Source organism: Gigantopelta aegis, chromosome 4 (genome assembly GCF_016097555.1).
Source record: "Gigantopelta aegis isolate Gae_Host chromosome 4, Gae_host_genome, whole genome shotgun sequence".
Classification (NCBI taxonomy): Eukaryota; Metazoa; Mollusca; class Gastropoda; order Neomphalida; family Peltospiridae; genus Gigantopelta; species Gigantopelta aegis.
This window is the reverse complement of record NC_054702.1, coordinates 64,185,057-64,205,631: the sequence shown is the minus strand read 5'-3', so window position 1 is coordinate 64,205,631 and position 20,575 is coordinate 64,185,057. Positions and strand designations below refer to the sequence as shown.

At 37.1% G+C, this 20,575-nt stretch overlaps 1 protein-coding gene across 3 annotated transcripts; it reads left to right on the top strand.

The window, feature by feature from the left end:
- Positions 1-2,374: 2,374 nt before the first annotated feature.
- On the top strand, positions 2,375-17,325 carry LOC121372199 (ADP-ribosylation factor 6-like). 3 transcript variants are annotated; one of them, XR_005957894.1, is made up of 4 exons: positions 2,375-2,563; positions 4,474-4,794; positions 8,359-8,482; positions 17,148-17,325. XR_005957894.1 is itself a non-coding variant. In XM_041498483.1 (3 exons), exons 1-3 carry the CDS (start codon positions 2,506-2,508, stop codon positions 17,294-17,296), a joined length of 528 nt encoding a protein of 175 aa, XP_041354417.1. In that variant the 5' UTR covers positions 2,378-2,505; the 3' UTR covers positions 17,297-17,325. The 3 variants fall into 3 exon arrangements, 1 of the variants encoding a protein (XP_041354417.1); XR_005957895.1 differs by lacking the exon at positions 17,148-17,325 and adding an exon at positions 16,663-16,688; XM_041498483.1 differs by lacking the exon at positions 8,359-8,482 and having other exon boundaries at positions 2,378-2,563.
- Positions 17,326-20,575: the final 3,250 nt, after the last annotated feature.

Genomic DNA, 20,575 nt, shown 5'->3' with positions numbered 1-20,575 from the left:
AATACTTGCCTTGAAAAAGAGGTTTTGTATGGACAAGTCGTCTGATTCTGATGCACCACCATCAAACAACGAACATGGAGCACTACCACCACAGTGTTTCTGCCAGAAAGAAATTCTTGGGTATGGCTCTATGGAATTGAATGCAACCACAATCAACAAGGATATGGGGGTGGGGGGGGGGGGGGGGGGTCCCTCTCTCAGAAAGAAAATGCGTTATGTTTAGGGTTAGGATTAAGAAAATCATACAGTAATGATCAAAAAGTTAAATTCTGCAAAAATATTTGGGTATGGCACCATACTTTTTTACCCTGTGGCAAAAACCCTGCACCAGACTTAGTCACACAAAATGGGTGGGTCAAAGAAAACAAGGATTTCATGAGACAGAGTAGTTTGATTTTATTTATCGTATTATTATTAACAAAAGTAAAATAATTGTTTTCACGTAATATTTTGTTTAAGTGGTGATTTTATTAATACGTACTTCTACTTGTATTCCTTTTTGAATGTTTGCTTCTAAATATGTTCTATTTACAAGCTGCTTTCTCCTTTTTAAAAATAAATATGTGATTTGTAAAACTGAAATATTTTACAAGTGATGGTTCTTTCAGAATAAATATTCAAATTTATTTGATATACAGTTGGTCGTAAGTGACGCATTTAATTAAATCATGAGTCAATAATTGTCGTAACTACAACTATTTAAGCAAATAACTAAAACACCTAATATGCTATAAATACCGCAAATATACAAAGACATCGTAAATATGTTCAGCTTTCATTGTCATTAAAAGAAATTCGACATCTTAACTACTGATCAAGAAAAACAGTTTTCCTTCATTATCTCGGCTTTTTAAAAATGAGTTTTGATGCATTTACGTCCTTCTGGCTCTCACGCAGCGTAATAGGGTAATAAAGAATATAGCACTCGCGTGTGTGTCATACTGATTTTACGAAACTCCTATCAGGATTCATGTATTACCATCACTCTCGCTCGGGCAATAAAACAAACCTGACACTCGTTTTGTAAAATCAGTACGACACACAGGCTCATATAATAATCTCTATACATGCACATGTAGACGATACTTTTAACAGTTTTTGCATGATCGCCATACATCAAGAAAACTAAAGTGTTTTAATTTACATTAGAGTCTTGTGGATTTTGTTTATTTTGGTTTATTTGGGGGGGGGGGGGGGGAATATTCTTACGGTAAAATGTAACAAAAAACTGGATATAGTTAAAAACATGTTTTAGCTACTTCTGTCTACACTTCTAACTGTTAGACTCTGCGTATCCAAATCAAATAAGAATAGGCCTAATACAGCAACTCTCTGTGTGACTTTCCTAAATGAGTTATGTGAAAAAGAAAGCAAATGATTAATTTTAACAGCTATTTTGTATGTTCGTCTGAAATGAATGTATGTGTTATCTAACACTGTCCTCGTGTGTGAAAGCGCACGCCTGTCATGGGCGCAGGCATGGGCGTCAATCCGGCTTTAAAAGTGCGGGGAGGGGGGGGGGGCGTGTGTGTGTGTGTGAGAGAGGCTACTAGGATAAACCGGTTCAGCAGCGATTTGAGTCGCTGTTTGAGCTCGATTTCGTAGAACCTGGTTTCTGATGAATCAATCCTGGACTCGTGTGGGAAAGAACTGTAAAAGAGAGAGAGAGAGAGAGAGAGAGAGAGAGAGAGAGAGAGAGAGAGAGAGAGAGAGAGAGATAAAGGAACGTCAATGAAAATCATAAAGTTGCACATTAGTGGTTAAACTTTTAATTTTTGTTTGTTTTTTGTTGTTGTTGTTTTTGTTGGTAGTGTTCTTGTTCTTGCTTTTGCTAAACGAAAAAGTGTGTGTTGGGGGGTGGGGGGGGGGAGACACTTATATAGATTGTCCCCCGGCGTTGAAAAGTGAGGGGGACGCGTCCTCCCCCCCCCCCCCCCCCCACTGTCCCCCATCGATCGACGCCCATGGGTGCTGGTCTAGGCCGGCTCCTCCGTCCAGGCCTCGTACTTATAAACCTTAAAGTCTAGACTTTAATAAAGTCCAGACTTTAACGTCATGGCAACGTCATGGCAACGCCATTCAAATAACATTACGTTAAAGTCTGGACTTTATTAAAGTCTAGACTTTAAGGTTTATAAGCACGGGGCCAGGACAAGTAAATGGTTGGGATGGGGAGACTGTCTACACTTCTAACTGTGAGACTGAGAACGTAAATAAACGGTAGTTGGCGTATTACTTTAACAGCCCAAATGGCGCGACTTAATAGAGACCTCGACTCAGCAGGGTACGAGTATACTAGTAGCAGTATGCCTAGATAAGAACGCTAACTGTACTAGAGTGAACACGTCTTTGTGACGTCATTATAAAACACCATTGTTACGTTGTTTGTTTTTATCATGACGTATTTTTATAAATAAATTATCACCTCAATATGTTACATATATAAATATATGTAATATTTTGGGGCGTTCATTTTGGTAGCCGTAAAATAAAAAAGCCATTCTGATGGGAAATTGTTCTTCAGTGCCGATAAAGGTACTCATAGTTGGACCAGTTAATGCAGGTATTTGTTGATTTGAGTAGGCCTAATGTTTTTATTAGCAAACCTCATTTTTGCTAAAAAAATCGCAGTTCCATAAATGGGGGGGGGGGGGTATCCTGTGTTTTGGGGGGGGGTACTCTGCACTGATTGCAACCTCTACTTTGTAGCAGCAGCGATTGTTTTCATATATTTATATATGTATTTAAATATATATGGGTGTGTCTGCCCCCCCCCCCCCCACACACACACACCCTTTTGGCACCTGCCTACGTCCATGTTCTATAACAAACAAAAGTGTGTTTAGTTATTGGCAATGGGTGATAGTATGTTCACAAATAACTAATGTTACATATTACTGCTGCTTTTACTTTTTAACTAGTTCACGGCTCTCGAACTTTAAAACGTAACTTTCTTACGGAAATTGTAAGTCTATCAAAACTTTATTTCTACGAGATCGGCTTTGGGAAACCCACGCAGTGTGACACAAACAATAACGCCATCAAACTATGCTACCAATAAAGGAAGAAAGGAAAAGTTTGTTTTGTTTAACGACACCACTAGAGCACATTGCTTTGCTGATCATCGGCTATTGGATGTCAGTCATTTGGTAATTCTGACATTTAGTCTTAGAGAGGAAACCCGCTACATTCTTCTATTAGTAGCAAGGGATCCTTTATATGCACCAGTCCACAGACAGAATAACATGTCATGTCATGTCATAGGGTTTTACGTGCACATTCAGAACAAGCTGTTGTAGCGCACGCCTGTCGTGGGCACAAGAGCCGGCCTTGGCCGGCTCCTCCGTCCATGACCGGCTCCTCCGTCCATGACAGGAAAGGTGGAGGGAGGGGAGAGGAGGTGCAAGGGAGCACCAGCAGCCCGATCAAATCGGTAGCAGGCGGGTGGGGGTGGTGGTGGTGCTATGGAATTTGAATGGAGCAGTTAAATGCCAAAGAGAAAAGGGTGCGCAATTTTGATTGAGGGAATTTGGCGCAATTTTGAACGGTCGGTCGAAAGGTAAATGGCCGAGCTAATATAGGTTTTGATATTAGTGAATCGAGAGTAGCTCGTTGACAGAATAACACATACCACGGCCTTTTATACACCAGTCGTGGTACACTGGCTAGAATGAGAAATAACCCAGTAGGCCCATAATTTGTGGAGCTTGACGTGAGTTTTTTACTTTGAAAAGGAAGTCTTGACTGAAAACTAAAATGTGTTGTTGACATTCCTACATGGGACGTGTGGTGATTTTCATTGATTCAGTGACAGCGAAAATGATTACCGAATGGGTTAGTACAGGGTTCTTTTTGAGTGGAATATATATATATATATATATATATATATATATATATATATATATATATATATATATATATATATAACATGAAATAAAGCTATAAAATTAGTTTTGGTTAACGACCACATTGATTCATTAATCATCGGCTATTGCATGTCAAACATTTGGTAATTCTGACACGTAGTCATGAGAGGAAACCCGCTACATTTTTCCTAATGCAACAGGGGATCTTTTATATGCACCACCCCACATACCACGGCTTTTAATATACCAGTTGTGTTGCACTGGCCGGAACAAGAAATAACCCAATGGGCCCACCGACAGGGATCGATCCCAAAACGACCGCGCATCAAGCGAGTGCTTTACAATGGGTTACGTCCCGTCCGTAAAGCTTTACAGGGACAAACATTTATGGTATAGGTACTATGGTCTAGATCTATGGTAATGGGCTGGTGGATCCAGGATTTTGTTAAGGGGGGTGACGGGTTCACAGAATTCTAAAAGGGCGAATTTGAGTTTGCTCCCAAAGGGCTCTTAAAACGAGCACCTTGGACGGGTCGGGGTCGTGGGACCGCTACAGGCGACCCTTCTCTAGATCCGCCAATGTAAATTCTGCAATTTATTCTTTCAGGAAAAACTTACTTGCTCTATGCAATGAAAATGGGAGTTGACAAAATCATTGCTCCAAGACCAACGCAAAAGTACAATGTCGAGATCATCATTTCCCCTAAGTCTCATATAAGGTTCGTGGTCTATGACATTTGTGGAAAAGCGGACAAGCGTCCACATCAGAAAAACTTCTATAGGGGAACTCATGGGGTCATCCTCGTGGTGAACTGTTCTGACAGCGCTAACATAGAAGAGGCCAAGAAGGACCTCGAACAATTGGTGGGAGCTGTTGAATTGCGCACAGTTCCAATCTTAGTAGTAGCAAACATGGTGAATACTCCAGGTAATTAGTACAATAAACTGTAGCACGTGCTGACAAAGAATAATACACTTCAGGTTGGGTATTGTTTGGGTTGGGGTTTCTTTCTTTTCTTTCTTTGTTTCTTTTTCTTTTTTTTTTTCTTTTCTTTTTTTCTTTTCTTTCTTCTTCTTTTTTTTGGAGGGGGTCCTCTTTTTGGGGAGAGGTGGTTGTTGGGTTGGGGATTTTTTTCGTGTTTTTCAATTCAATAAGGATTGTTCCAGGACAAGTTAAAGTTTGTTTTGTTTGACAATACCACTAGAGCACATTGATTTATTAATAATCGGCTATTGGATGTCAAACATTTGGTCATTTTGACACGTAGTCTTAGAGAGGAAACCCGCCACATTTTTTTTCCATTAGTAACAAGGGATATTTTATATGCATTATCCTAGACAGGATAGCACATGCCACGACATTTGATATACCAGTCGTGGTGCACTGGCTGGAACGAGAAATAGACCAATGGCGCATCAGGCGAGCACTTTAACACTGGGCTGCGTCCCACCCGTCGTTGTTTCAGGAATGGCATCAGTGACAGTGGCGGATCCACAAAATCCATTTAGGGGCCCCCATGACATGAGGTGGAATGCCATGGGAACTTTGGGTGAGGTTTGGAGGGGGATCGTAAAAAAAATGAAAATTAATATATAATAAAATTATAACTATCGCAAAATTTAGGGGGGGGTTCCCTGCCCCACCCCCACCCCACCCTTAGATTCTCCTCTCAGTGAGAAGGGATAGTCTTGAAAGTATTCTGTTGTTCGTGATGGATTCAGTGTACTTACCTGTCCAACCCTGTCAACTGGAGGGGACTATAGGTTGTATCTTCATCCTTCTGTCTGCCTGTCTGTCTGTGCGTCTGTCCCACATATAGTTTTCCAAATGTCTTGAGATACTGAGCTGAAATTGTGTGTATAGCTTTATCATGTTATGTTACAGATCAAGTTTGACTTTCATGGTGATTTACCTATTTTTGACAGAGTTATGGTCCTTGAACTTAAGAGATACGAAAATTAGTTTTCCGGATTTTGTTTATGCAATGTCTCAAGATACTGAGCCGAAATTTTGTGTCTATAGCTATATCATGTTCAGTTATAGATAAAGATTTACTTTATGGAAATTTGTTCGTTTTGCACAGATCCACTGTCTAAAGGCTAATTATTTGGAATAGGAAGTAAATTCTTAAGCTTAGTGATAGTCATGATGTTATTTTTAAAAATGACAATTGGTTTTTCACCAGCAGTGCAAACATAAATGCAAGCATAAATCTCAACTGAATATTCACAAATACCCGTGGTGGGGGGGTGGCAACTGAGTAGTTAATAGTCTAAAACTCCTTAAACGGTTAAGAAGATACTGTTATTTAAGTTTCTATAATGTTTTCCGGATCAACCCCCCCCCCCCCCCCCCCCCCCCCCTCGTTAGCTACGGCCTTGGTCTTGTTATGGCTCTTGAACTTAGGAGATATGAAAATGTGCTTTTCAAACTTTGCAATATCTGAAGATATTCAGATGAACTTTTGTATATAGCTTTATCAGGCCGTCAAGTATCCTACTTTTTCTTGTTTATTCCTATTATTTTTTTTATGAGTCCCTATTTAGCCCTCTTTTTGATGAAAATTTCTATTTTTTCCCTCTTTTTTTTGCACTTTTGACCAGTTTTATATATATATATTTTTATTTTTTTATTTTAGCGACACCATATTTTTTCTCTTAACACCATTTGCTCCAGATGACTTGATATGAGGCATATTGTGATATCTGTGGCATAGTCATTGAAATCTGAATATGCAGATGGGATGCATGGTTACAGGCTTCCAGTTATTAATGTTCACAATGCAATATAAAGTCCTCTTATTTATAATTTCTGAATTTCTGAATATGGTTCTGTTTTTTGATAATATCTGATCTTGTTGAATGCTCAAAACTAGAAAAACAAAACAAAAACAAAACAACTACTAGGTGGGTGGGTGTTTGTGCAAACATCTTACATTTTCCACATTTCTCATCACGTCTAAATTGTACAAAGTCAGACTGAAATTGTTAGGGTTACCTCTGATATACTGGTGCATGGTGTCTAAGGAAGTAGGACTTCAGTGCTCATTTGCAGGTTGTGCTTTGCTTACCGTAACAAGTATTCTATTAAATGTGCACACCTGCAGTATCATAATTATTTGACACATTATTTCTACCAATTCAGTTAGCACACAGCTACTAAATCCAGCTATATTATCCAGTTGATCTACCAAGAGAAAACTAATTTTAAAAATAGTGTCCATACCCACATTCAATCACATTCAATCACATACATACACACACACACTGCCATGGCTGCTGTTTTTGATGGTGTCACTGGGTAAGCAATGTCTTGTTGTGGGGTTTTTTCAGTCAACACCCCTGTCATTTAAGAGTTAAAATTTGACCTTGTAACTATTATTATTCAATAGCATAAAAGGAATACTGCATTGTGTTGCTTTTTAAAAGTCTTACTCCAAAGAACCAAATTCAACCACTGCATTGTCTGAATAAAAAGTGGTGGATCGGGATGGCTATAAGGGGTGTTGGGAGGCCATCTTAAAACAAAATAAGTGCCTATTTTATTCCTATGATATACACATTGTCTTATTTTCCTGTATTATTATCTTTTCAATGGTTTTCTTTTTCCATATTTAGTGTTTTGAGATGGCTCACTCACTTGACATCTGCAATATTCTCTATTTTGGGACATTTACTTTTATACAAAATTCCTATTTTCTTCCTATTTAGTGGGCAAAATTCATATTTTAACCCTAGTTTTAGGCAACACAAATTCCTATTTTCCTAAAAAAAATTACCCACCGCCTCACTTGACGGTCATATCATGTAGTTACAAAACAAATTTAACTCTTATAGTGATTTACCCATTTTTCATAGAGTTATGGCTCTTGAACTCAGAAGATACGAAAATGTGTTCGGTCTGGTAGGGGACATGTATTACTTTAGAAGAACTCTCAAAATGCTTGTTTTATCAACTTTTTCTTTATTTTATTCTGTACATGGTCGATAATGGATATAAAACATATACCTAGGGGGCGTGCTGTAAAAGGTTTGCCACCTAAAATCATATCTACATATATCTAGGATCACAACCTAGGAGGACAACCATGCCAACAAGCTACTGAATATTTTTTATTCGCTGTTAAATACGATGCCTCTCTTTTTAGAAAGTGTTTACTTTATGTTTGAAGTTGATTCCAAATTGATTTTTTTCCAAGGAATCCGATGGTGCAAACCGATTTTTGATACATTGTGTCCAACAGGACCCCTCTGACCCCCAAGTTTTTGCTGGGGGGGGGGGGGGGGGGGGGGGGGGGGGGGGGGTCAACATAAAAACTTACTTATACACTGGTGTCACCTAAGTCTGCGCACCTAAGCATTTGTGTTATATTTTAAAGTTAAAATCTTTCTTTAAAAATATTTGTTTTACCTCTACAGTATAATGGAACAATAAACGTGTTACTACTGAAATTTTTTTTTTTTTTTTTTTTTTTTTTTTAAACATTTTTAGTGGGACCTCCCTGTATTTACTGGCCTGCATGACGGTACATAAGTCTGCGCAGCAAACATTAAAAACAAGCACTTCTGTCGCTAATATTCACAGAAACAACAACAGGTGATGGATCCGACTTTTTGTAAGTTCTAGACAACAAACACTTCTTATTATAGTCTTTGTTTTAGGAAAATTTAGATTATGCAAATGAGATAAATATAAATGGTGTTCCATGCTCCTTAGTTTGGATAACACAGAATGACAATATAAAAAAGGCCAATGTCAAAATGTATGATCATTATTCAACAAAAGTTGTCTGCTATTAACCGTGTAAATGTTCGTTAGAAATATAGGACAATCAAGGATAATTTTGAAACAGACTATAGCTAAAAATAGGCAGCGTAAGCTTGATAGTCTTTGCAGCTATATTGTTTGTGTTGTGTCGGAGGGAAATTCAAAGTATACTTGGATGTTTACGTTAACAGATAAAATAAAATGGATTCATAAATTACAATAAGGTATGTATTGAAGCTTCTATGTAAACTATGTAAGTTAATATACAAGGTTGATCATTATAGCGGTGACAAACACATGTAGTTCGAAGGGACGTAGAAAGTGTGGTTCTTTCTACGTCCGAATATTGTTACATACCCTATATATAGCTGGTAGTCAAAACTGTTGTCACCATGTTTCAACCGTTTCTCAACCGAAATAGTGCAACAAATGAACACACAAACCCAAAAATGTGTAACCTACCGTACTCACTAAATCCAGATTGAAGTACTTGCATCATTATTAACAAAATAAATATTCCAACAACAACATACCACGCCATTTTAAATTTGCTAAATAGAGGGAAGTAACTCTCCATGTACATTAAGGAAAGTACTGACATAATGCGCGCCCTACACTAAGACACGTGTTGACAGGTGATAAAAAAACACGTTGATCGAGGCTGGCAAAAGTATACTTTTAGTGCATTAATTCTTGTTGTTGTTTGTTTTTTGTTCAATCAAATTGTTATCTACTAGTTTTATACATATGTTAACGATTAAGATGTGCTGTTTTAACAATTGTTTTATGAATTAAATTAACGTTGTTTGTTTGTTTACAAATATACCCCAACACGTGTTTCACTACGTAATGTAACGTAATTCATATGAGTGTATATGTAAATGTAGCCCGAGTACTCTGACTTTAAGAGAGCTAGACGGACATTTGGACATAAACACGCTCTCATTACAGTCAGAGACCAACGTATGTCTTTTTTTGGCAATTCCTGACTACCAAACGGTAGGCAACGAGTCCCGCTCTAATACCACAACAATCCTATGTTTGACGTCAAATACCTTTACATCAATCATTTTCGAGTTAAGTGATACAAAAAAATCCACATATTAATCACTAATACACTTACTACAGAAAGAAAAACCCGACAGCACCCACATTCAGCTACGCTTCGTGACACTCCGTCGCAACAATTGCAAAGCTCGGCGATCTATTTCGAGACTGGGCGATTCCGCCTTGTGCAGCAGTTACAGGGGTCATCTCATAAGAGGAGGCAGTACGTAGCACATACTTTTACCGTATCCTGTCGATAACACCCCAAATGTATCCTTCAAATTCAAAATGGAATCAATAATGTGTAATTGTTTTGGTTTAATGACGTAATGAAATCCAAATTCATCCAAAACGGCATTAGCCAAACTCTTCCATGTTGTAACTTCGCTTGATATGAGACGGCCCCTGTAACTGCTGCACAAGGCGGAATCGCCCAGTGCGCGATCACGTGGTCTACGTCTCGAAATAGATCGCCGAGCTTTGCAATTGTTGCGACGGAGTGTCACGAAGCGTAGCTGAATGTGGGTGCTGTCGGGTTTCTTTCTGTAGTAAGTGTATTAGTGATTAATATGTGGATTTTTTTGTATCACTTAACTCGAAAATGATTGATGTAAAGGTATTTGACGTCAAACATAGGATTGTTGTGGTATTAGAGCGGGACTCGTTGCCTACCGTTTGGTAGTCAGAAATTGCCAAAAAAAGACATAGGTTGGTCTCTGACTGTAATGAGAGCGTGTTTATGTCCAAATGTCCGTCTAGCTCTCTTACAGTCAGAGTACTCGGGCTAATGTAAATGTTGGTCGATTTGAATACTTTTTGCATCGATTTATATCAACTCAAGGATAGCCAATTCAATAAAATAATTTTCAAAATCCAAGATGGCCGCCATTATGCTCAACATTCAAAATGGCCTCGAAAAATGGTGACATTTTCTAATGGTTTTACCAAATCCATTTCAAATTTCGTTAATATCATTATCTTTTATATTTATTGCCACAATATTGTTGCAGTTAACTGAAAACACATAAAAAAAACACTACTAAAAATGGTACTATAAAAATAAAATGACTACTTATAGATCTAGTTCTTCCCAGCCTCCATGAATATTGTGGTGTTTTTTTGTGTGTATTCTTTTGTTAGGTTTTTGTTTGTTGTTTTTTTGTGGGGTTTTTGGGGGGGTGTCAGTAATTTCAGTTTGATTTGACCTACGAAGAAAAGTAAAAGTATTTTGGAAATTAAAAAAACCCCAACACCCCCACTATTTTTGTGTCAATTTAGAAAACAATCGGCCCAGAAATAAATAATGTGTAGTAAATACCATAGTAAGAAAATGGCGTTCTCTGTGATGAGGACTATAGACTAACAATAGGGATCATATATAGTAAAATGGTACCTAAATCTCAACGACAAAATTGATATCATGATTCAAAAGTATCTCAGATGAAGGGGCACTTTGGCAGTTGTGAATCGCTCTCAGATGGGTGATGTATACAGAATTCCTAGAATAATGTGATAATACAGAACAGTGTTGTGAACATAAATGTCACTGGATTGAGCATTGTCTTCCTATTTCGAGCTAACATCATCGGTATCAAACTGGAATCATGATCATATTAGCCCATCTGGTATGTCATGTCTAGTAGGTCAGTGGTGTTGGCCAACTTGGTATTCTAGGCAGGTGCTTCATAAGCTTTGCCAGGGAATAGCATGATGTACTGACTTTCCCCAGGTGTTTCTTTTTTCCTTTTGCGTTAGTTGTCAGTAAGAATGTTGCGTCATGAAGTTTCTGCATCATGAAAATCTGAAACTTGGAAAGCTCAAATAATGCATGGGTATAGACACTCCCAGTATCCACGTGAAAAGCTGGTAGGCATTCACAAGGTGTTCCGCCAATACCTTGACATTGTGGTAGATTATTCCTCTTTTCAGTGTTGATGGTAGTAATAAGAAGCATGGGTACCAGTATGTACACATCAGTACAATCAGCTATGAGACATGTACCTGTATGCATCGACGAAGTATAGACAATATGCAGTGCAAGCCTTGGGTCAGCCTATTTGTGGAATTAACTAATGTCAGAGGCGTCTGTATCTGGACTGCGTGTATTTGCAAATATATAACTATACTCACATAGGAGTACAGACTCACATTTTTGTAGGGGGCAGGCTGGATTTTTCCCCCCCAAATTAAACGAAAATGCACGAATCTGGATAACAACATTTATTCATATTAGCAATACTACCAAAAAGCTATATATATGGTTGCAAACGAATCACTATGCATTTTTATATGTATTACAACTATTTTTGAGGGTAGAATGATGAAAATACATGAGGAAAAGGTCTCAGGTTAGCTAATTTTCCCGAATATAGCCTGTCATTTTTGCCCGAATTTGAGGTTTTGCTCCAGCACTAGGGAGACGGTCCCCTTCCCCCACCCGTTCTCTCCCCTGTATCGTACGCTTATATATACTGGGTATATTTTGTGATATAGATGTACTGTTGATATGTAAAAGACGAGACAACAAGTAGTCATGAAGCAGTTATCGGTTGTTTGTTAGTATCATTTGTAAAACAAAAGTCATCCCATTCCCACAGCTATAGTAAGATTTGACTGAGATCAAAGATTCTCTGTTCTTTACTTTTGTCTGGCCATTCTTTGGACAAGTTCAGCTGTACCCTTTGTGAGCGATAACCATCACAAAAGAGATGAAGAGTAGTATTTGTCAGTAACTTAAGGTACGTCATAATCATGTGTACCTAGGATTTGAAAGTTGGAGGGCCAAAATCAGTGATGGGAATTATGCATACTACTCGCATAGCATCTCCAATACTGTATTGTCTTTCCCTGGATGGAACCGATGTTGGTGGTTTTGAGGAACGAAGCTGGATATTGATTTTTAACAAAGACTAATGATGTCCTGCTGACACCTCGCTTATTATTAGTAGCAAGTAGCTTTTTTGTGATCAGCCACGTCATATTAAATAGGTCATATCCAATGGGGGTTTTTCTAATCAAAATCAGCAAGAATCGCAACAATTATCCCTTTGTCTTTGGATTTGCAAAATGTGATTTGTTATTTCGTAACATGATTAATGCATTTGTGGCATCTGTTTCTAAAGTAGTTACAGATGGTTGTTAGGACTCAAAAGTTATACTCTTCGTGATTCGCATTTTTCTGCATTCGCATTCGCATTACACCAAGTTCAGTAACTTGTTGCCTTTGTGCCTTTCTCGAAATACTGAGCGTAGCCAAAGAATGCTTTATATATACCCATCGCTCAGTAGCACAAGACAGACCACCCGTCTTCTTGGAGAATCTGTTGATGGGTACTTCCATGATCTGATTCAATGGTATTTTAGTGTGTTTTTCACAAAGCAGCGATCCATTAAAACCTTTCGTTCAATAGACGCTAATAAACAGCAGAGATTTTGAGATTTTTATTATTTCTTATCTCTTCATAGATATACGGCATGTTTTGACGATTAAAAACAAAACAACATAATAGGAACTGGAAAACTGTTTTATGTAGGTTGGAAGTGGGCCATATTTAGGAACTCCACATATCAGTGATCCATTTCGCCATTCCTTCAGGGTGTGACGGTGTCAGTGTTAGTGCTTTATTGTTTACTATTTTATTAAGTGTATCTGATGCCTGACTTGAAACGGAAATTTCTGTAGAAAGACCTTACTTCCCATATTGCTGAACTATCCTAGTCTAATGTGACAACAGGTTTGTATAAATATCAGGATGTGGAATCTATGCAATCTATCTAAAGTTGACCGTAGGAGTGCTTTAAACAACTGCTTGTGGTAGCCTATATCCTGTTTTACATCTCCCCTTCAATTCCCATATCAAATTTGCAAGAAAAAAAGGTAAAGGTAACACAATTTATTTTTCTTCATAATTTATTAATAGAATAGTCGATCAGCTTTTCCCGTCTCCCCCCCCCCCAAAAAAAAATTAAATTAAAAATAATAATAATAATAATAATTTAAAAAAATCAAAATCAAACTCCCACAAAAGTAATTATAATTTATAAAACAACCACTAGATTCATAAACTTCCACATAAATTATGTTTATCATCAATTATTTGCAATCAAATTCTCACCATAAACGCATAATTTTAACAAGTTTCTTTGTAAACTTGTTTTACAAAGTCTATATATTAGATCATATGATAACACTTCTCTATTTGCGACGACCATTTTTGGTAATTTTTTATTTTTCTATCAATCTGCTACAAAGCTTTGGCAATAAATACTGTATACAAGGTAAAAACATTAAAGGAATTTTTATTATATTTGGTAAACCCATTAGAACATTTCACCATTTTAGTGGCCATTTTGAATGTTGAGCATAATAGCGGCCATCCTTAAATTGATATAAATCGATGCAAAAAGTATTCCAATCGACCAATATTTACATATATAAGTACGTAAACAATTGGGAGGGGTGTCCGACAGGTCATATCGGACACACTTTATCAAAAATCGGTTAGCACCATTGTATTCCTTGGTACAAAAATCCATTTGGAATCAACTTCAAACATAAAGTAAACACTTTTTCAAAAAGATACCAAATCAGAGACTGACTACTGGGCAAGTGAAAAACACTGGGTGAATTTCGCAGAGGGGCATTATATGTAACGGCGAATAACACATTTTCAGTAGCTTGTTGGCAAGGTTGTCCACTAGGTTTATGATCCTAAATATATGCAAATATATATATAGGTGTATAGCTTTATCACGTACTGTTACTGCTCAAGTTTGACTTTCATGACGATTTACCCATTTATGACAGAATTATGGCCCTTGAACTTAGGAAATATGAAAATATGTTTTCCAGACTTTTTTTTTACAAATGCCTCAAGATATTGAGCTGACATTTTGTGTATAGCTTTATGATGTACTGTTACAGATCAAGTTTGACTTTTTTTAGTTATGGCCCTTGAACTTAGGACATACAAAAATGTGTTGGGCGCGATAGAGGACATGTATTGCTTTAGCAGTACTCTCAGAATGTTTGTTTAAAAGTAAAAGGTTTAATGATCTAATAAAAGGTGAAACGTTAATTTAATTGGTTCCACAATACTTAACAGATTAATTATTAGCTCCACAATACTTATGCTGCTATCAGCGATAGTATCTTTTTTTTTTCTTCTTTGTTAAATCTGAAATAATCTTATGAAAGCTAGAAAGTTGTTTTTTTAATGGCGGTTTCAATTAAATATATTTTTTGAAACTATCATTGGGTTTTTTAAATACAATTTCATTTTTTTTTTAAAATGCAATATCATATTTTTTTAAAATGCAATTTCATTTTTGTTTCGTTTTTAATGTTTTTATTTTGTTTTAATTTGTTTGTTTTTTAAGGTGAAAAATCGTATGCTGCTTTTCAATCTAATTAAAATTAGCTCCACTATTACATGTGGATCTAACACCAGCCAGTTGGAGCTCATGTCCACCAATCAAAACCTTACTTGTAGAATCCTGCCAGTGATTTAAAAATAATTTGAAAACATTCCGAATTATCCTAAGGGTATACGACATGTTTCGTGTGAATTACGAATGCCTTAAAACATGTTTTATTTTATAAAATAAATAATTTGTAATGTAAAACTGAAGACTGATTTAGTTAGGTTTTTTTATATAAATAAATAAATAATTTTTAATGTAAAATTGAAGACTGATAACCCACCCCGTACGTATTGGTATGGTTCGCTGTACTGCGGCCACTAAAATAGACTCGCCCGATATTTTTAGAATTTGTATGCTCTCAAATAACGTTATAAAAGGCGAAGTGTGATTGGTCAATATTTAAATTATTATTTACAGACGAAATGTTACCTGGACATTGGGGACTACGCAGAGTTGTTAGTTTTAAATCACTGGCAGGATTCTGCAAGTAAGGTTTTGATTGGTGGACATGAGCTCCAACTGGCTGGTGTTAGATCCACATGTAATAGTGGAGCTAATTTTAATTAGATTGCTGGCTTTTTAAACAGGTTTAAAGGGACACACCCTAGTTACGGCTAGTTGTTAACCATTACGGCGTTGTTTTTCGCTATTAAACCCATTTTTTCACAAATAAAATTGCACTTTACTTACATTTTATTATTTAGAATACACATGTCCATTCACCTGAAGTGCTTTTTGGGAATCCCGGTAATCCTGCTGTTTGTAAAACCACGAAATGCATTTTTTGTATTTCTTAAAAAGCCGCGCGCACTCGAGAAAAAACCGTTAAGCAAGCGAGGTCCAATCTGTTTTTTAGAGGGAATCTTCCTGTGTAAACGTCACAGACGTTGGTATACCACGTGACCGTTATCATTTTGGTTCGGTTTGTTTTCTCGTGCACGGTTCGCGCAATCAACATCCGATTTATTGTCGTTTGCTTGTTGTTCATTTGTGAGATTTTTCTTCACAGTTCGTGAACATTTTCGGTAACAATAAAGTTCAGACACGTAAGTGTCTCAATACAAAACGTTACAAATCCTTAAAACTAATAATTTTGCTTAGTCTTACGATATCTGGAGAGGGGATACAACCAGGACAGAACAGTTGCAACATGTCCAGGAGAGGTGAAAGGAACGCACCCCAAGTCTGTGAAATTTGTCGTGACGTAGGCATTGTTGTGCTTCGAGCGACATCTACCGGTGACATCAGAATACTAACTTTCAAAATTATTTTAAGCAATTGGGACATGGGGATTCCCATGGTATTTATCGATATAAAACCTGCTTTTTCACTCCATTTGATAAAAACGTGATCTAAGTGTGTTACAGGTTTGTAGATTAACCAAATTATAATTTATTTTCGCTGGATGGAACTAGGGTGTGCGGCTTTAATACAAGGCTTAGTGGCTTTAATTTTAAGGGTACATGAATATAATTGGACTTAAGCTTAAAATCATAAAATGATTAGATGCTTAAACATAACATTGTATAATTACAATTATGATATTTATCTCCGTAGGCGTACAGGTTATACTAAACCAAATAACATCCGGCTGGGTCAAAGTTGATAGAGCAGTTAATCCCACAAGCCCTGTCATTGGTGATAATTGTGAGTGTGTTGTAAAAAAATATATATATATATTTCATCTAATACCACTGTATCAGGTAGCCTTGTGCTTGAAACGTTTATGGGGTACTTGTTAAAAAAAACCCTCATATTTTGTGCGGAACTAGGGTAGTCCTAGACGTTACCCGTTATCTCTGGAATCAGCAGCTTTACTCCTATTCACTGGGTGAGGGGTGGTAGTATTTATAATATCCGTGGTGTATATTATGTCGATTGATACGCTGCGGGTAGGAGTTTTAGCCACATGCGTTACTATTGTCGTCTATGGGATTTGATTTGGTGGTATACATTCAACATATCCGTACAATCATTATATTAATTTTAGTTAATTTTTTTTAGTAAGTATGTGATTATAATTCATCTACTACATTTTGTAGGTGCGGCATCTGTAGATGACATAAAAAATGCTCTTCACCTGAATACGATGCTTGCCAATAGGACTTGGGATATCTGTCCATTGGGAAAGGAAAATCAGTCAGATGTAGATCACATTCTGGACGACTTTGTTGTTTTTGTGTATAGGTAGAAAATCAAGAATAAAAATTATACTTTGTAGTATTTATTTATGTATTTTGTTTGTTTATATCTTTCTTTTGTTCTTTCTTTCTTTTTTTCTTTTTCCTTTTTTTTTTAAATTTATTTAATTATCTTATATATATATATATATGATTTATTATACTTTACTTTACTTTACTTTACTTTACTTTTACTTTGCTTTTACTATACTTTGCTTTGCTTTTACTTTACCTACAAAAAAAGTTACTTTTCTCGCTAACTTCGAATGGGAGAGGTTTTTAACAGGAGAGAAACATTCATTTATATTTATCTTTCGTGCTTATATCCAATTAAGGTTAAAGCACTATTTCCTGGGCATAAACCTCAGCAATCTGAGCTGTCTGTTAGTGGTTAGTGAGAGAGAGGTCGGTGTAGTGGCTTTACACCTACTTATTGAGTCGTTAAACTTGGGTCTGGGTGGGAGCCGGTACCGGGATGCGAACCCAATACACCGGGGTCGGTCACGTGAGATATGTTTTTTTCTTCTTTATAAAAGAACGCAAAGAGAACTTATTTTAACCAAATATTATGTTAGTAAATTTATTATTTCTACATCTTCATTTGTTTGTTGAGCCTACAGATTTTATTCAGTGTGACAAAGTGTGCATAAAATTATCTCCCAACAAATAACGTGCAATCCAAATGTAGGGCGTCAGAAGCGGGGATTGGTAGGTCGTCAGAAGCGGGGATTAGTAGGGCGCAAACGGGCACTAGTTCCTCCAGCTCTTATACTGTATTATTGTTTTAAGATCAATGTGCCATGCACTTGATGTAATCAAATATTAAAATATAAAATGCTATTTTTTTATTTAGGCCTAAAAAAGGTATATTTCCGGGAAACTGAGGTCCTAAAATAAAAAGGGCCGACCACAATTATTTTTTCGATGCATTAATTTCTCTTTTTTATTCCAATTTCCCACCATTATTATATAGGTTGAAAACGTGTGTGTGTGTGTGTGTGTGTGTGTGTGTGTGTGTGTGTGTGTGTGTGTGTGTGTGTTTGTGTTTGTGTGCCTGCTTTCTTCATTAAATTCCCACAGGAGATTATATGTTGACAACTTCTATGGAGGGTGAAATATTCGGGAGGAAAACCCGACCTACTCTACCTAATGTTTCTCAACACGTTCCTGGATACACACATTTTAAAACGTATTTTTGATATATTAAAAAGTAATAGTTTTGAGATTAATAATATATGATTTAAACGTTTTTATATATATCTGCCATGTATTTGATATAAAAATATCAATTTTTTAAAATTATTATTATTGATTGTTATATTTTAAAATGTTGTTTTACCACCTTGGTGTATTACACCACCTAAAATTGTGTTTGATCTTTCGCACCTGAAGAAAGATCGTACAGATGCTGTTGTGTATAAACAGTTTTTCATGGAAATTCAGGACAAGTACCGTGATTACATTCCTGTGTATACAGATGGATCATGGGATGGAAATTCTGTGGCTTGTGCTACAGTTTTTCCATCAGACACAATACTTTCCATAAGACTGCCTGGCTCAGCATCGATTTTTAGTGCTGAAGTTTGGGCAGTTATTAAAGCCTTGGAAGAAATAAATGATTCTAGTGCATCCAAATTTATTATTTTTACAGACCCACTTTCGTGTCTCCAAGCTTTACGAAATATGAAGCTGGACCATCCCTTAATTGGGATGGTGATACGAAAGTGTTTTTTTTATCTATTGCGAAGAAAGATGTTGTATTTTGTTGGGTGCCCAGCCATGTTGGTATTAGGGGTAATGAAAAGGCAGATTCAGCTGCCAAGTCTGCTTTGAATGTGCCTCATGCCAGGGTTGGTGTACCGTATACTGATTTTAAATATAGTATTAACAAATTTATCTTTTCGACTAGGCAACATGATTGGGACGGTGCGGTTGCGAACAAGCTTCATACCATCAAGCCAGTCTTGGGAGAGTGGCAGTCCTCCTATAGACAGTGCAGGAAGGATGAGATTGTCTTGTGTCGTGCCCGCATCGGTCATACTTATTTGACCCATTCATTTATCTTAAAGAAAGATCCTCCACCTCAGTGTGAGCACTTTCAGTGTACTCTGACTGTGCGCCACATTTTGGTGGAGTGTAAGCATTTGTCAGTAATTCGAAAAGATTTATTTGGTCAAACAAATGTGATGGAATTATTTCGATTCCATCTAGAAATTATTTTACAATTTTTACGTGATACTGAATTTTATTCTAAATTTTAATTATATCTATCTGTGATATTTGTATTTTTACACAGTCCTTTACACTGTGTTTTATTTAACTGTTGAATTTTTATATTGATGTTGATCATCACTTTGTTTTTTCCATTACCATAGTTTGACACCCAATAGCCGATGTATTTTTCGTGCTGGGGTGTCGTTAAACATTCATTCATTCATTCATTTGTTTTCTGGACAACAATCGATGCCAGTATGTTATCCCAGTAGTACTGACCAGTCAACAATATGGAGTGGTGTTCTGTCATTCACAGTGATGCCACCCCACATCATAACTGAACCACCATAAAATCTGTCATGCGGCTTGAGGTTGACGTATGCTTGGCGTTATTTCGCACGACGTCGCCAAACGCGACCACGCCTATCCAAGAAGTCCAGAGTGAATCTGGACTCGTCAGAAAACATTACACGAGACCATCGACGATTCTTCCAGTTTCTACGCGGCGTACACCATTGGCGCATGTTTACCATGTGGCGATCCGTTAACGGTGGCACAATACGTGGTCGCAGAGAATGCAGATGAGCTGCATGTAAACGATTTCTAATCGACTGACACGTCACTCGCACCCCAGTAACCTGGTGTAACTGTGCAGCGATTCAGAGCTGGTTTAAGGATCCGCGGGGACTGCAGCACAAATAACAACGGGGCCTCCTTTCCAGGATATATATTGTGTACACATCACCGCGGCTACTAGGATAAACCGGTTCAGCAGCGATTTGAGTCGCTGTTCGAGCTCGATTTCGTAGAACCTGGGTTCTGATGAATCAATCCTGGACTCGTGTGGTAAAGAACTGTAAGAGAGAGAGAGAGAGAGAGAGAGAGAGAGAGAGAGAGAGAGAGAGAGAGAGAGAGAGAGAGAGAGAGAGATAAAGGAACGTCAATGAAAATCATAAAGTTGCACATTAGTGGTTAAACTTTTAATTTTTGTTTGTTTTTTGTTGTTGTTGTTGTTTTTGAGAGAGAGAGAAATATCACAGATAGGTAAAAAATAAAATTTAGAACAAAAGTCAGTA

Coding starts and splice junctions, on each gene's coding strand:
- LOC121372199 (XM_041498483.1), top strand. CDS start 2,506: ATGGGAAATTGTTCTTCAGTGCCGATAAAGGTACTCATAGTTGGACCA. Junction 2,564..4,473: donor AGTTGGACCAGTTAATGCAG/GTATTTGTTGAT, acceptor TTATTCTTTCAG/GAAAAACTTACTTGCTCTAT. Junction 4,795..17,147: donor AAACATGGTGAATACTCCAG/GTAATTAGTACA, acceptor TACATTTTGTAG/GTGCGGCATCTGTAGATGAC.